The following is a 15,497-nucleotide window of genomic DNA, read 5'->3' on the forward strand; positions in this document are numbered from 1 at the left end:
GCAGTACTGCTCATTCTAAAAGAATAAATTAGTTCTTTTCTCTCTTCTTTTTTACACTAATATTTCTTTTCCCATTTATCCATCCCTGCTGCCTTGCTACCATGGAAAAGCCTGACAGAAATGTCTGCAAGCAGCACATCCTCTGCAGGCTCTGCAGTGGCCTCTGTCTCTACACGCCCTCGGCATCAAAAGTCTATGTCTGCCTCTGGTCACCCTATCAAAGTCACACTGCCAACCATCAAAGATGGTACTGAAGCTTACCGACCAAGGTAACAGATTGGTGGGATTTCTTTTTTGCTCTTGTTCAGTTTGTGACAGACATCAAAGTGTTTGTAATCCAGTCAAAACTGCTGCATCGCATTCTGGTTTTAAAAAGGAGCTTGCTCAAGTATTGTGGGTATTAAATGATGATTTAAACCTGATGTTGTGCATGGCGCATGTTTGTATACAGTTAAAGAAATTCTTTGACTGCCTCCCTCCAGAGACTTCTCAGAAAGTTAAGTAGTTAAAAATTTGACTACTTTAGGTGGGATTGTAGAACACAGGCCACCATAAATTGAAATTAAATACTGGAATGTAAACCTTTCTGATTTGTAGGTTGCTAAACTCGTTGTTGTCTAAAAGCACCATGGTATAGTTGTTCTTTCTATTAACTGCCTGAATAGCTTTAGACACTTATTTCTGTCAGGTTATGACTTAAGCAATATCCATGAAGTTTTTTGGGAGTGCATTAAGGGAATTAATGAACACATTTTTCCAGAAGAATGCTGGGGGCACTTTCAGATCTTGCTACACACTTTTTTAACCTTTTTCCTTTTGTCCTATTATCTGTGTATACTTTTTTTAACAGCTCCAATACCTGAGATAGAAATAAGAGATATTTTCATTGTAAAATCAAACCAAGTATGAATCCTAAGAGCAAATCAGTAGCACATTCAGTTGTTTAAAAGAATCAAGAGCGGGGTTTCTTTCCCATCTTTGAGAAACAGTTGTCATGTAGGAGGGCTTTTAGCCTGGTCTTTCTCGTTATTTATGCTTCTGTTTTCCCAGCAGTGCAACTCAGAGAGTGCCTGCTGCCTCCCCATCTGCTCATAGCATTAGCACCACCACTCCAGACCGGACCCGCTTTCCCCGGGGCAGCTCCAGCCGCAGCACTTTCCACGGGGAGCAGCTGCGGGAGCGGCGCAACGCCACCTACAACGGCCCGCCCGCCTCGCCCTCCCACGAGACCGGCGCCTTCGCGCATGCCAGGAGAGGGACGTCCACAGGCATCATCAGCAAGATCACCTCCAAGTTCGTTCGCAGGTTGGTACCTCGAGTTTCAAGAGAAAAAAGAATTACCAAAGCCCAGCCTGTAAGCAGGACTTTAAAAGGAAGTCTGACAATTTCCAGTTTAACTCTGAAGTAAATATAAATTTAGTTAGAATGCTACTTTGTATGTGTGTTCCTTCCAGAATCTGCCTTGTTTCACTTCTGTGTATATATTGTAACCATTGTTTGACCAGCTATTCTTCTTTACCTTAAAGGAACAAGAGAATGCTGGTCAAAAGGGGCTTTTACCCCTGTTTCACAGCTGTGATACAATTAAAGTAAAATCAAATTCATTTAAATACTGAAAAGAGTGACTTCAAAATAAGTCATTATTTAATGTTAACAATATTTTACTTTTTTAATTGGATGCAGTTTGTTGCAAGGATGATATTTACAATCACTTTATTGCTGTGCTTAAAAGGAGTAGGTGTTCACAAGTTATTTCAAGTAATTCTAAAATCTGTGAATAAATGAGAAGTTAGAAGCAGGCAGAAATCTGGAGGTGCAGAAATAATAGTATTTCAGTATCATAGAGCCTGTTTTATTATGTCAGCAGCTTCTTCAAATGTAAGTTCAGGTTTCTGAAAGAAGAAAACCCACACATCCTGGATCTGCATTCATTCCTGCGATGATGTTATCAGTAATAATCCTGTGAGGAGAGGTGCTGAGAAAGGTTTACAAATACACTGTTCAAGATCAAATGACTGTTGACTTAGCAGTCACAAGAGGTTTCCCAAAAGGGGATGTAGTTTTCATTTTGCCTCTTTCTACCAGTGATTTATCTATGAATTTCACCTGGTGAGCTGATAGTGCATCAGTGTGTGTCTAAGTAATACCTCCTATGAAGACCTAAAAAGAAAAAAAGTGTATGAATTATTTTCTTTTTCCAGAAACCTGAACATACAGGACTGTGATCTTCCATTATTGGTATCTCCAGCACTTATATAGTTGTAAGGAGAGAATTGTTCTCTGATTTTAAACAGCAAAAAAGTATTACGGTAAAGCTAGTCAACTGTTGACAGTGTAGATGTCTAAATAGGAAGAAAGGTATTTTCTGTTGAGTAACTAATCAACTTCAACAGTACAGGCTGCTTTTTTGTGTTATAGCTCCTTGTTTTTTTGCAAGGAATGGTATCTTGACTTTGTTTTTAAGAGTTAGAACAAAGAAATAATGTTTACATTATCTTAAAATATTAAAATTATATTTTAAATGATGTGTTTAGAATTAAGAGATCCTAAATTTATATATTTTAAATTTATTTTTATTATAGAAGATTCTAGTATGTTTTATAATGTTAAAAATATATTTTGTCACGGCCTTGCAGGGTGTCTGTTTTGTTACTGGTGATGGTAGGGTGTTTTTTTTTTTAATTTTTTATTTTTAATTTGGTGTGTTTAAGACTTAGTGGCTGGGATTACCTGGGTGGAGGTCCAGGGGGTTATTTTTTTGCTGTTCTTTGAGTTGGATCACATAACTTCTGTATTGTTCAGAAAATAATGGTTTAAAACATATTTTTACTAGAAGGTGTCATGAAAGACTTTTTTTACTAACTTTTGACAAGGGTAAATGCCTATTCTGGTAAGTATATAAATAAATGCCTAATGAGAATGCTTAGTGAATAGGGTATTGAAGTATTTTGAATCAATGGTTTATGTCAAATGATACTTCCCTGGTGTTAGTTACTAAAGTATTAGTGTTTTGAAGGTATTACATTAATCAGGTAATTGAAATTAGGAGCTAAGTATTGGTACAGCAGCACTAGGTACATGCCTATGTGGCTTACACAATCTGGGAATTTATTTTAAGTTGCTTCATACTAAAAAAACATAATATAAAACAGTTCCTTGCAAAGTACATCTCTAATGCAACAAGTTAAAGATACATTTAATCTCAAGTTCTCCGGTAATCTCATTGAATTAGTCAGTGTAACAGCTGATTTGCTTAAAGTTAAGCAGACATTGAAGTAACCTTCCTGAACTGGGCTGCAAACATTTGGTCTCTCAAACTCTTAGGCACATCTTATTGTTAATTGCTTGAGTGTGCTTAAGCATGGGCTTGTCTCAAAGTGCTTTCAGGGATACAAAAGGCCTGACCCACAAGGGTGCAGAGTGGAGCCCCCCCAGACCACCTTGACCAACTGCTCCTCGGTGCTTGCTGGAGTTACATGTGGCCATTGCTCTGTCTGCAGTAGGTTCAGAACAACGTGTTAATTTTGACATCAGCTGGGGAAAAAAATTTAAACAATTACATGTCAGAGCCAGAAAACACTAAGGTGTCATAAAGGGAAACTAAAATTACAGCTGTGAAAAAATTCTTTTAAATAGTATTAGGCTTAACATTATTATGCTGATTCTTTTTTTCGTCAGTAGCTATTTAACATTGTTCTAGGTGTAGGTTTTCTTAACTTTTATTTTTCACCTTTATCATTGAATCTCAACCTTAACTTTGTTTTGAGGGATCCAAGTGAAGGCGAAGCCAGTGGCAGAACTGACACCTCAAGGTGAGGAGTCACTATTAATACTTCGCTCCTAGGTCTTTCAAATCAAGTGATTTCTTAAAGCCTTTTAAATCAGGATGTAAAAGAGAATAGTGCTTAAGTATTCTGTATTTCAAAAATGTTTTCTATTTGGGGGGAGGGGGTCTTGTTGAGGTCCTTTTTATCCCTCATTTCTGCTTTCTTGCGAAGTATTTAATACAAAACTTTATGTAAGCGTATTCCTTTGAATAATAAAACCCCCCTGTAGGAGTTAACCAATCCTTTAGGCACTTAAAATCATTATTTGACTTACAAATATTTAATGTGTTTACTTTTGGTTTCAGTGGACAGTGTAAATACTTTGTGTGTCTGTCTATATATGCATCTATTAAATTTCTATTATAGTTACATACTGTGCTCATTACTAAAGCTGCTGCTTGCCATAAGTAAACACCTTATAGTCCCTGAGAAATGAACGTCACTTGCTCTAAGAAATAAAGCAAGTGACATTCAGACAGAAGGGTTGGTGACTGCCAAATATTGAATTTCTGTGGCAACCACTGTACACAAATGTATAGATGCTTTGTTAACAATAAAACATTCTTCATATGCTCATTTTCCAGTATATCTGCTACTTTGCCATGTTTCTGCTTTTGGTGTGCTTAAGCACAGTACATACCTCTTTATTTTTCTGCTTTCTAATGAACAGGCATTGTGGTTTGCATTCATTCTAAACTGGTCACTTACAGAAAGTATTGATTTAGTTTTCAAAACAGAAAGCCTCTATTAAAAAAAATGAACAGTACATTCTTACCCAGATACACTGTATATAATGCACAATGCATTTATCTAAGTTAGCCCTTTTCAATTCAGAGTCTCTTAGCTGTCAAATTCTTGGTTATGGAAAGGGAAAAGAGACTGAGTGTTCAAATTAAATGTAAAGTTGCTTTCAGCTCTTGCTTTCATTCTCTAGCTTTCTCTGCTTTTTGTCATCCTACAGTGTCTGTTTTGGGCTAAAAAGTCATTTGAGATCTTATCCCTGCTCTATCCCTTAATATCAATGTGGTTCTCTGGGGGTCACACAAAGTTGAATTAAAAATGCTTATTTTGACTCCTCTCTGAATAATGATGACAGTTTATAGACTTGAAATGAGAGCAGCACCTTTCCCCAGTGATGGATGGGGAGGCCTCAGCGTCAGGAGTACCTTGGGGCAAGAGCAGATAACAGCTGACTGTGGAATTACTTTAAAATAATTAGTGCTGGTTCTCAAAATATTTTCTGCAGTGGAACAAGTAATCTATTTGATAAGGAAGCATCAGACTAAGAGCATTAATTGGAAATTGCTCCCTTGCAATTTTGTCCTTTATCAAATAAAATAGTTTGTCTGTATTTGTAAAATACACATTGCTGTTTCTTACTTGTAAAAGCTCCTGGCCATGTACTCAAATGGTGACCAACAGACTGTTCTCAACCAAATTACAGTCCAAAATCTGCCTCATCAGTTAAAATAAAACATGTTATTATAAGGTCTTTTGACACAGAGAGAGGTCAAAAATCTAAACAAATACAAAAGGGTTTGGGGGGGGGAGGCAGAAAAGAAGGGAGGGAATTAACTAAAGACTTGTGAATTGCAGGGTGGGATTTCTTCCTCTGCTGCTTTTACCGTATGATTTCTGCTTCAGGATTGTGTCCCTCAACTTCAGTTTTGTTGGTGTATGGCATGCTCCAGATCATGAAATCAGCAGAACTTCAGTCATGCTTTTACATAGATTCCACTTTCTTTGGAGCAGTATGGAGTGACGTGTGTCTGCTGCAGTTCCCATTGCATATGTTGTCATCAGAACATTGTAGAGCAGGGGTTTCCAAACTTGCTTTGCTGCGTGCCACTACAGTGGCACAGTGCTGTGCTGAGCACACACACGCAGCACGTGGGGCAGGGCTGTTCCAGCAGTGTTCATCCCACTCTCTGAATTAGCTTTCCCGTGACTCATGGCATCTCAATGGCAGTTTAGAAACCCCTGTTCAAGAACTGTATTTCTCTTCTCTCTCTCAGCTACACTGCTCTGGTTTTGACTTTGCTCTGTGTCACTTGTTCCAGGAGTGTTTCTGGGGAGCCTAAAGACAGAGAGAAGGAGGATAGCAAAGATTCAAAGCCACGCTCCTTGCGCTTCACGTGGAGTATGAAGACCACAAGTTCCATGGACCCGAACGATATGATGAGAGAGATTCGGAAGGTGTTAGATGCCAATAACTGTGATTATGAACAAAAAGAGAGGTTTTTGCTCTTCTGTGTCCACGGTGATGCACGACAAGACAGCCTTGTTCAGTGGGAGATGGAAGTCTGCAAACTGCCACGATTGTCACTCAATGGAGTTCGCTTCAAGAGAATATCTGGGACTTCTATTGCATTTAAGAACATTGCATCCAAGATAGCAAACGAGCTTAAGCTGTAAAGAGAACCTAAATTCTTTGGGATCAGGGAAGATTCATACATGATCTACACTTTGAATGTACTGGTTTCGCCTAATGTGATTGGCCTGTGAAACTCCCCATGTAGAAATTGCCCTTATTGCAATAAGGTTATACATAGTTATTCAGAATTGTAAAGTTAAATCCAGTATGACCTATATTAAATAACTGTAGCTAAAGAAGTTATGTTCACATGTACAGGTAAGTATATAGAGCATTCTGTTCATTTTATGTTCATAGAGTTGTATAATAAAAAGATGACTGCTTAAATTCAGATCTTGTATAGTTGTCTAGATTTCTGCACAGAAATGTATGTTTGATGCTTTGAGTTGGAAAAGTTCTTCCCTATCATTTACATTTTTGGTGGGTTTTATAAGTCTTACCTCTACCATGCATTTTTTAAAAAACTTGTGTCCTGAGTCAAATGCACAAACTAGTTTTCACAACTGTAGCATGACCATTTTTAATTATTTAAAAATAGTTCATGAGTTGAACCAAAAGTCGATGAGTAATCGGCTTTTGTTCTACATGAGACTGTTCCTGCTTATCTTTGGCTCTTACCTTTGTTATTGGATAGTGTTTAGTTGAAGAAAAGAGACAAATAAATATGTTTACAGTGTTGGCACTTACAGTTTAGAAACTTTGTTCTGCCTTTGGCCAGCTTGGAGCTGTGGGAGAACAGAAACCAGGCATAAGTGATTTCTGTCTGCAAATTCCAGTGCTTATTCCCATGGCCCATTAACAAATGTAGCACCAAAATAAAGTACCAGAATAATTTCATTTTAATATCTTGGTGTAAAATATCACTTATTTGCTGCCTTCAGAATAATACAAATTCCATTTTATGGAACTCTCTTAAGATTGGGACTGTTTAATAGCACAAGATAATCTGAAGTGTTGACCAACTGTGTAAGTTAATAATACCACCTCAGGAATTAGCTTGGCTTTTGGAACATGTGCCCCCAAAGAATACATGCAATTCCACATAATATTTTACAGCTAAACATACATTGTTTATAATGATAAATTGTTGATTTATGCTTTTGTGGTTGTACAGTTTGTTCCCATGTAACCTGTTTGTGTTTAATATTTTACCAGATTTCTTGTATTTATTCCACATCATTATGCCTGTAATGTGCAGCTTTGTAATTAGGCACTTGCCTACAGAAAAGAAAAAAAAACAGCCCCACATTTTTTTTTCCTTCATAATTAATGATTATAAACTATGTAAAACCACTAGTACTGGTACATTTTAATACTTGTTCTTTTGTACTGAATTAACCATAGAGGTTGGTTGTGCAATGTTATTTAATGTCGTAATTACTGTAATATCAACATATGGGCCCCATCTGCACACTCTTGTGAAGAATAGAAAGTTCATTAAGAAATCGTCACTTTAAAAAATAAAAATTAAAAAAAAAAAAAGCTGTGGTAAACTCTGTAACCCTAAGTTAGAAAGCTGTAAGTGTAGTAAATGTGCCATTCTCTAATGGCTTCTTGACCAAGATGGACTTTACATACTGTACTGTGATGTAGCTTTCCTATGTAACAGTTATGTTCGGAAATGGACGTGTATTGTTGCCTTAGAAAAAGGGTGGTGTTTGGAAAGAAAGAACTGTAGCCCCTTTTCTTTTTTTTTCATCTGATGTTCATTGAACCAAATCTGATGCAAGTCATCTTGATTCACTGGTGCACTCTATTAAAACTTACTTGAACAGTTCTCATACTAAAATACTTGTTGTTTGCCCTTTATAAAAGCACAATCATTACTGCAGGTAGCAAAACAGTTTCAAGGTGCACAGGCTCCATCTTCAGCATGGTGTGAATTCTGAATTAGCATTGCATAGATTCAGTAGTCCTGCACTGTTCAGAAACTATTGGTGCTTTAGCATTGCTGAGAAATGGATGTCCAAGAGCTTTTACAGGAATTCACCAAAAATCGACCTGGGGAGGAGGGGGTTGTGTGTCTACTGAATTTACCCATAAATGTCTATAAATGTTCGATTATTCTTAAAAATACACAACTGGAATGTAACCGTGATGCTAATCTAAGGTCACGTGTGAACTTGGTCATGAAACAAAACCCTTTGCCTTTTCAGAAGGTTCAGTGAAAAAAATATAGGTCATGCTGTGAGACAGTAGATTAAGTACTTAGGAGAGCTTCCCGCTCTACAGGCGCTGTTTTTCCATGGCTAACTTTGCCCTAGATTGCCACTGGTTTTCTCTGCTCCATGTAACCAGAGATGTAGCAATGTTCCATAAAAGACACTTAGCTTTTCCAGAGGACAGAGCTGACAAATTTTAGTTCAACTTTCCCATGAAACATGGCACTGCCAATTTAATGTTTATATATCAGAGCAGCTTGCAAATGGTGTTCTGTCCAGTGGCTGCCAGCAGTGTGAAATTGCCCTGATTCCTAAACGCTGTGCCCTCTTTTTGCCTTGCTGGAAGATGAGCTGTGACCCACCTCATGCTCTCCATAGCAAATACACCTGGAGCTTCCTCAAGGACACAGTCTGAGTGTAGAAGGTGTGTGCACACACAAGTGCAGCATTTGGCTTTCCAAATCTGCTGCCCCAGCAGGAGTAAGACAGGAAGATCAAAGAAAGCAGTTCTGAAAAAGGTCTCCTGTTTTATTGGCAAGCAGAGTCTTAGTCTGGGATCAGTGAGATGGTGCCTACCCTACCTCAGTGTCTGGTTCTGGGCTCCCTCAACTGCTGCCTTATGCTGGACCTGTTTACTATCAGTTACTCCTTAGGTAAGAGTGGGATAAGCTGTATTTCAGATCCAAATGTTCCCAACTTCCATGTGGGAGGGGACTGGTGTGGCATTTTATCAGCACAGCTTTAACTTTAGAAATACAAAAGAGTTTTTAAATGCCACATCAAACTTCCCAGCTTGAGGCAAGGATACAGATGTCTCAAATCTTCAGGGACCTCATGAGTTCAATTGTAATTTATTGGCAGCAGTATTTGGGATGGGTAGAGGGTGACCAGTGAGGTTACTACATGGTTCAGCTAGTCAGGGTTGGGAGGTTTTTTGCATTTCTTGCTTTGAGGTATATCAACATTTCCAAAACTAGTGCATCTCTTTTCACACAGTCCAGTTTAAAAATATTAAAATGTATATAAATCCGTGAAAATACAATAAACAGTCATTCCTGGTCCACTAAATGAATGGCATTGCTGGGAACCAAGTGGGGTCATTATGCCACATGGTAGTGGATGATGCTAAAACTCCATGAACTGTTTAGACATGAGGTTTTAGTATCTGGTGTCATACACCTGAGGGTACCTTGAACTTATTCATCTCAGAACATGTTATGATTCCCCTGCCACCGTGCAAATGGAGACACTAAATCTCAGCTGAAAGATGTATTCTGTGAGGTTTTTGATAGTTGAGTTCTGGAAAGGGAAGCAAGCTTGCAAGGTACAAACCAAGTCTGTGGGGAAAGGTCTGCCTCTCTTGGGAAGATAGGGAAAAATTATCTACCTCAGAGCTTCTCATTTATTGGGATAGAGCTCTTCTCCTGTAGTGACAGTCCTGAGACTTAGCTCACACCTTCCACCCTTCAGGGTCACGCCCCCCTGTTCTTTACACAGCTTTCTGGAGCTGGGAAGGTGGTGAATCACCATCCTTGGGGCAGGTAAGACTGTGAAGTGCAGGATTTACTTTCTGAATGTTACACACACATCTTGGGGAGATGCGGGTTCAAGGCTTTGTTTCTTAGATTTTTCTTACTAAAGGGAAAAGGTTTAGTCTGTCCCCTTGTTGCATCTGCCTGTCCAAACCTTCATATGCATAATCTTGATAAATACACCAACTGGTTTAATAAATTGTATCTATCCTCCCTGTACAATTTTGTGTTTCTTGATGTGCCCTAGCAGAGGAACACAGAGGAACACCGCTTAGGAGAGGCAGCTGTTAGCACTGCAGCACCCCAGCCGCGGAGGTGGGGCTATCACAGCCTCCCCCACCATCTGGGCAAAGCTACTGAGAAACTTCATCACTTTCCCCTTGCCCAGGGGGGGTATTCGAACGCAGCCCTGGACACAGAAGAGGCTGTTCATCCGTGACTTTAGTAGGAACACCTATAACTGAGGGATGTCCAAGGAGCTTGGCCTTTTTCTCTGACGAGGAAAGAGCGTTACCTTTTTCTCTGACGAGGAAAGCCGTGGGCCGGAGCAGTGCGTGCGGTGCCACGGAAGGATCTTCCAAGGGTCTCGCCGGCCCTCTCGGCGCCGAGGCCGAAGCAGCCCGGGCGCGGTGCGGGGCTGTGCCGCCCCGTCAGCGCTTGCCTGTCCCCGCTGAGCTGACGGACTCCAATCCCGGGCTCCCGCAGCAGCTCCCGGCTTCCCGCTCTAGAGCGGCGGAAGGGCCAGGGTCCGCAGCCGGAGCACCGCCAGTCCTCGCCCGTCTGCCCCAGGCCGGGGCGCCTCTTCCCGCGGCCGTCCCGCCCCGGGGAGGGGGCAGCGGCCGCCTCCGGCCACACCTGTGGCGCAGCGGCGGAGGAAGCGCCCGAGGTTGGTGCAGACGGGTCGGAGCCCGAGGGCACCATGACGGTGGGTGCGCGGCTGGGAGCCAAGGTGAGGGGCAGATTCTCCCGCCACGGGGCCGGCGACGACCAGGTCTCCATCCTGCCCGGCGAGGAGGAGGAGGCGGCGGCGGCGGCCGGGGGCAGCGCGGGGGCCCCGCGGCCGGCGGCGCTGCAGGAGGAGGAGGAGGAGGGCGCCGGGTGCAGGAAGGTGCGCTTCGCCGTCCTGCCTGGCTCCTACGAGCCGCTGCGCCCGGCGCGGGCTCCCGGCAAGCGGCCCTACGGGAAGCGCCTGAAGAAGTACGGAAAGGTGAGGACACAGCGCGCCCTGGACGGCCGGAGCGGGGACCCTCGGCATGGGGACCCCCGGCACGGGGTCTGCTGTACCGACAGTTCCACGGGGCTCTCGGAATGCCCCTTATCCCGCCGGCATTTCAGAGCCAGCGCCCGGCTCCGACGTGGGGTCAGGGCTTGCTCTGGACCTGCTCGGGAAGGAGCCGGTGCTGCTGGGGGGGGGTGGGAGGCGGACACCGACCGTCGCCTGGATCAAAGAGCACAAAATTTGTCTGTTCGAAGTGAAAATGACACTAAGCTGATCCATGTGACGGTGACGGGTGTTTTGTCTCGCTTGGTTCTGCGTTCCTCGGCGTCATAATTTTAAAACTATTTCTTAAAACTTCCATTTAATTGGCCTGCACTTTTTTCCCTTCTACTGAAGTGCCCGAAAGAAACGGTAAAAAGCCCTGCAGGACATTCTTTGGCCAAGGTGACCCTTAGAAATCACTGCTGTGATTTACCGGGGGGAAAAAAAAGGCAGTTTGTTCTTCATCTGTAACAACAATTTTGGATCAAAATTGTTCTTTTGCTTTCCTGTGTGGGAAATCACAAGTCCTACAGTCTGGTGGTTTGGTTTTCCTCCCACCGGAAGATGGGTGCCTTTGGTTACAAAACTGCCATGGTGGAAGAATTCTATTGTTTTCTCTTGTTCATGTCACTTAAGTACATCTCAGGTATGTCTTGGATGTTCGTAGCAAAAAATAGTTTCTGTGTTATCAGGAGAAACCTATCTGTTGTCAGGAATCCTATCCTGCTGCTGAGATTACAGATGTCAGCATGAGATATGATTTTCTACTGCATTCTATGAAAAACCCCATTATTTTGGTAAAGATATGCTTGCTATGTCTGACATGCAGAAAATGCCATTAAGCCTGTCAAAGTTACTTTTGAAATTCAGTTTACAGATGTCAACATTGTCAGGAACTGCCTCTCAAATCCTACTGTTTAATAAAGAAATTAACAGAATATTTCATTCTTTCATGATGAATTTGATTCTTTGAGTTTCCAGCACTGTGTTTTCCAGGTCCCATGCAGTAGGAAGCTGTCTCAAGCCTGTAGGCCTAATCTGTACAGTTTTGTGAGAATGGTTGCAGAAGGTCATGACTTTGCTGGTGGTGCTGTTGCTGTTGGCTTTTAATGGTGTTTAGAGCACAGGCCAGTTCTTGGGCACTGTGTATTCCCTTTTGTGTTGATCAGATAACATTCCCACAGGGAAGGGTTGCCAGTTTGGCTCTGGCATAAAGAACAACTCAACAAAGAACACATGAGGTCTGCGTAAGTGAAGGGCAGGAAGGGGGAAAGAAGACTCCAGCGTGACATAGTGAAGCAGGGGCAGATATAGGAAGGGAAGGCCCTGCATCTCCTCCTCAAGCCTCAGGATCTGCCCCCAGCCACATTTTATTTTGGCATCTTAATTCCTTTTGAGCAAGTTTCCATGGGAGTAAAACCAGCAAAGTTTAACTGTGTAGTTGCATCATGACAGCTGAAGGTTTTTATGTGCCAGAACCTCTGTAATCCAGCTTTAAGAAATCATAAGAATATAATAGATATTGACTGGATTTCACTGATTTAAAAATACTTACTCAAATTTGGTTTTTTCCATGTTATAAGAGGTCATTTTAATCTAGTCCTACATAACCATAAGGAGTTACTGACAATTAATTCTTATATTTCTCCAAATCTGACTACATTGTATTAATTCCCCAGTTGAGAGCAGCCACATGAGCAAAAACTATCAAAAATGAAATTAAAATTAGATTAAGGTTTTCAGTTAAATAATCCATGGCAAGTTTTATCTCTAGTGCAGTACATAGGTGACTTCCTGAATGTGTACTGATGTGGACCAAAACTTTCTTATTTTGACAAAAAAATAATATTTTGACAAAAAGCAGTGACATTTCCATAAAAGTATTCTCAGTGATTACTGCCTTCTTGTTTAGCTCCAGTTTTGGCACATTATGAACTTCTAGGATTGCTAACATAGTTAGAACATGTAATGTGGGAATTATGTACTTCTAGAAACTAGGGTGAATGTAAACTAATTTTATTCTTGAATAGAATCACATGTAAAAGCCCGGCTTCCTGTGGAGGCTGCATCCGTTCAGTTTAACTATACCCTGTGGGTGTGTAGGCCGATGTAAAAATAGGTGGTAAAATGTTTTTCCACTCTCCAGCCCTTGTTAGCTATGGGAGAATTTAATTTTCTGGGGCTGTGACATTGGCTGTTGGAATGATTTTATGTGAAGGTATTTTCTTTCACCTTGTCCTTTTTTTATCCCGTTTTCTCATCTCTCCCCAGAATGTCGGGAAGGTTCTGCAGAAGGGTTGTCACTACTTGGTGGTTGGCCTGCAAGGATTAGCAGCAGCCTATTCTGCTCCCTTTGGAGTGTCAGCACATGTGGCATCCTTCGTCCGCTAGCGCAGCTCCCTGTGCCCCATGGGAGAGGACACAAGGCCATTGCTGCCTTCTCAGGATTAAATTTGAGACTTGGATCTGAAAAACCTCTTGGACCAACAGCCCTGAGCCCCTGCACCAGGCCCTTTCCAAGACTGAGTGCTCTTCTCTGAAAAAAATTCTGGTGCTTTGTAAAATCAGATCAAGTCAAAGAAGTATAAGGATGAGAAAATAATCTTTGAATAATTGAACTGAAGTTTGTTTTCAGGCTTGAGTTGGTTTTCCAGAGCTTCCTGCTGTGTGGAAGGGAGCCAAGGATGGATGGAAAAGCAAGTAGATGAGGGAGAGAGAAATGAAGGACAACAGACGGCAGAGCTGCTGGAGAGGTGGAGATGAGTTTGATAGTGAGAGAAATTGTCAGAGCAGTGGAGGAAACAGATAACAGAGGATTAGGAAAAGATAGTCTTTGGTTTTCTGAGATTCTGAGTTTGTTGTGTTTTTTTACCTGAGAGGGTTAAGATTATGAGTGTACTTAAAAATATACTTGGACATAAATGGAATGTGGCCTGAGACACGGAGGGCTTTGCTGCATCATGGTTGTTCATTTCAAACCCTGGACATAACAAGCCTTTAAATAATCATAAGATGTAAAAATACAGAAAGAAAACAAGGTGTGTATTTGTGATTTTGGGGTATTAAAGGCTCACTGTGATTAACATTTTAAACTTTTCCTCTGCTACTATGAAATCTGCATGTATTTTTTTACTGGGAATGGAGTTTATATGTGATGTACTTGATTCTGGAAGCTGGGGCATTTTACACCTAATTCTGTGGTGTTCACCAGGGTAAAAACAAATGTTTGCCAGCTGCATCTGAGAAAAAAATATACATACAGCATTTGGTATAAGAATGTACAGGTGTGATGTATGAGAATGGGGCCAAATAACCTGCCAGCTCCATCATCATTTCTGCACCTCAAAGCTGTGAGCAGAGGATGTCAATACCAGATAGCTCAGCTCAGTGCTGCAGGTGCAGAAGCTTCCATGTCACACCTCCAGGGACATAAACCATATATTGATGACACAGGAACAAGGTGGTTTATGGGCCTTAAAAATTTTGTGGGGTTTTTTTGTTTGTTTCTGTCAGTTTTTTGTGGTAGTCGTAACTGACTTCCCTGGTAGCACTTTCTCTGTGTATTATAAATCTTTCTAGTTTTGATGGTGTTTTTGTAATCAAGGAGTTGACTTAACTGGAAAAAAATGCTGTTCACTTGCTTTCTTTGCCTTTTCAGAACAAAGGAGTTTGTATGTCTTGGCAAACCACACTGTATTTCTTTTAAATGTAGCAAATGAATCCGATGGGGGGGGGGGGGGGGGGGGGCAGGGTGTTATGCTCTTTTGTAACTGGACTGTAAATAAAAGCCGTGAGATCCATGTCTGTTTTTACCTACACACCTAAGTAAGCGCACAAAGGAGGAGTTTCTCAGCAGCAACCCAGCCAGCGAGGGGAAGCTGCAGTGTAAACTTCCCCATGTTGCTTTGCCTGTGGCCTCAGGACCCTGGTAGGACATGATTGTAGCCCAGAGCATGTGGAAATGCTCAGGAACAGCAAGGTGTGGAGATGAGGCTGCAGAGGATCTAAGGCTGCAGAAGCTGGGGTAGGAACCACCACAAAGGGATTTTGCTCATTGATTTCATACCTTCAGTTGTTTCTCTTGAGCTTTTTTGTGGGGACAGACTGTAGTAATCACATAACCTCTGAACAGAGAGACATAGCTGTGCCAGGATTTTCCTGGGAAGCTGTGAGAAGCTGTGGGAAACTTAGAGAAAAGAATTAAAACAATTATTATCTCTCTTTCTGTAACCATTGTTTATAGATACAATTCTCCAGAGCACGCTATTCATAGTTCACCAATAGTGTGAGAGGTTTTTACTTAGAGACCAATCAAGTCTCACCTTAGCAAGTCATATTACA

General features: G+C 41.5%; 2 protein-coding genes across 6 annotated transcripts in view; both read left to right on the forward strand.

Moving 5' to 3' along the window:
- Positions 1–7,990, forward strand: part of MARK1 (microtubule affinity regulating kinase 1) — a 58,985-nt gene extending 50,995 nt beyond the window's left edge. For 2 of the 5 annotated variants that reach the window (XM_054629925.2, XM_077175937.1), the window contains 4 exons: positions 111–269; positions 1,051–1,305; positions 3,768–3,812; positions 5,888–7,990. In XM_054629925.2, the coding sequence (XP_054485900.1) occupies positions 111–269; positions 1,051–1,305; positions 3,768–3,812; positions 5,888–6,242 (814 nt within the window). In that variant the 3' untranslated portion in view covers positions 6,243–7,990. The remainder of the gene's footprint in view (positions 1–110; positions 270–1,050; positions 1,306–3,767; positions 3,813–5,887) is intronic. The other 3 variants (XM_077175934.1, XM_077175935.1, XM_077175936.1) reach the window with 3 other exon arrangements.
- Positions 7,991–10,195: 2,205 nt separating this feature from the next.
- On the forward strand, positions 10,196–14,879 carry C3H1orf115 (chromosome 3 C1orf115 homolog). Its single transcript, XM_054630327.2, has 2 exons — positions 10,196–11,102; positions 13,428–14,879. The coding sequence occupies exons 1-2, from the start codon at positions 10,815–10,817 to the stop codon at positions 13,545–13,547; spliced, it is 408 nt and encodes a 135-aa protein (XP_054486302.1). The 5' UTR covers positions 10,196–10,814; the 3' UTR covers positions 13,548–14,879.
- Positions 14,880–15,497: the final 618 nt, after the last annotated feature.

The sequence above is a fragment of the Agelaius phoeniceus genome, chromosome 3 (genome assembly GCF_051311805.1).
Source record: "Agelaius phoeniceus isolate bAgePho1 chromosome 3, bAgePho1.hap1, whole genome shotgun sequence".
Classification (NCBI taxonomy): domain Eukaryota; kingdom Metazoa; phylum Chordata; class Aves; order Passeriformes; family Icteridae; genus Agelaius; species Agelaius phoeniceus.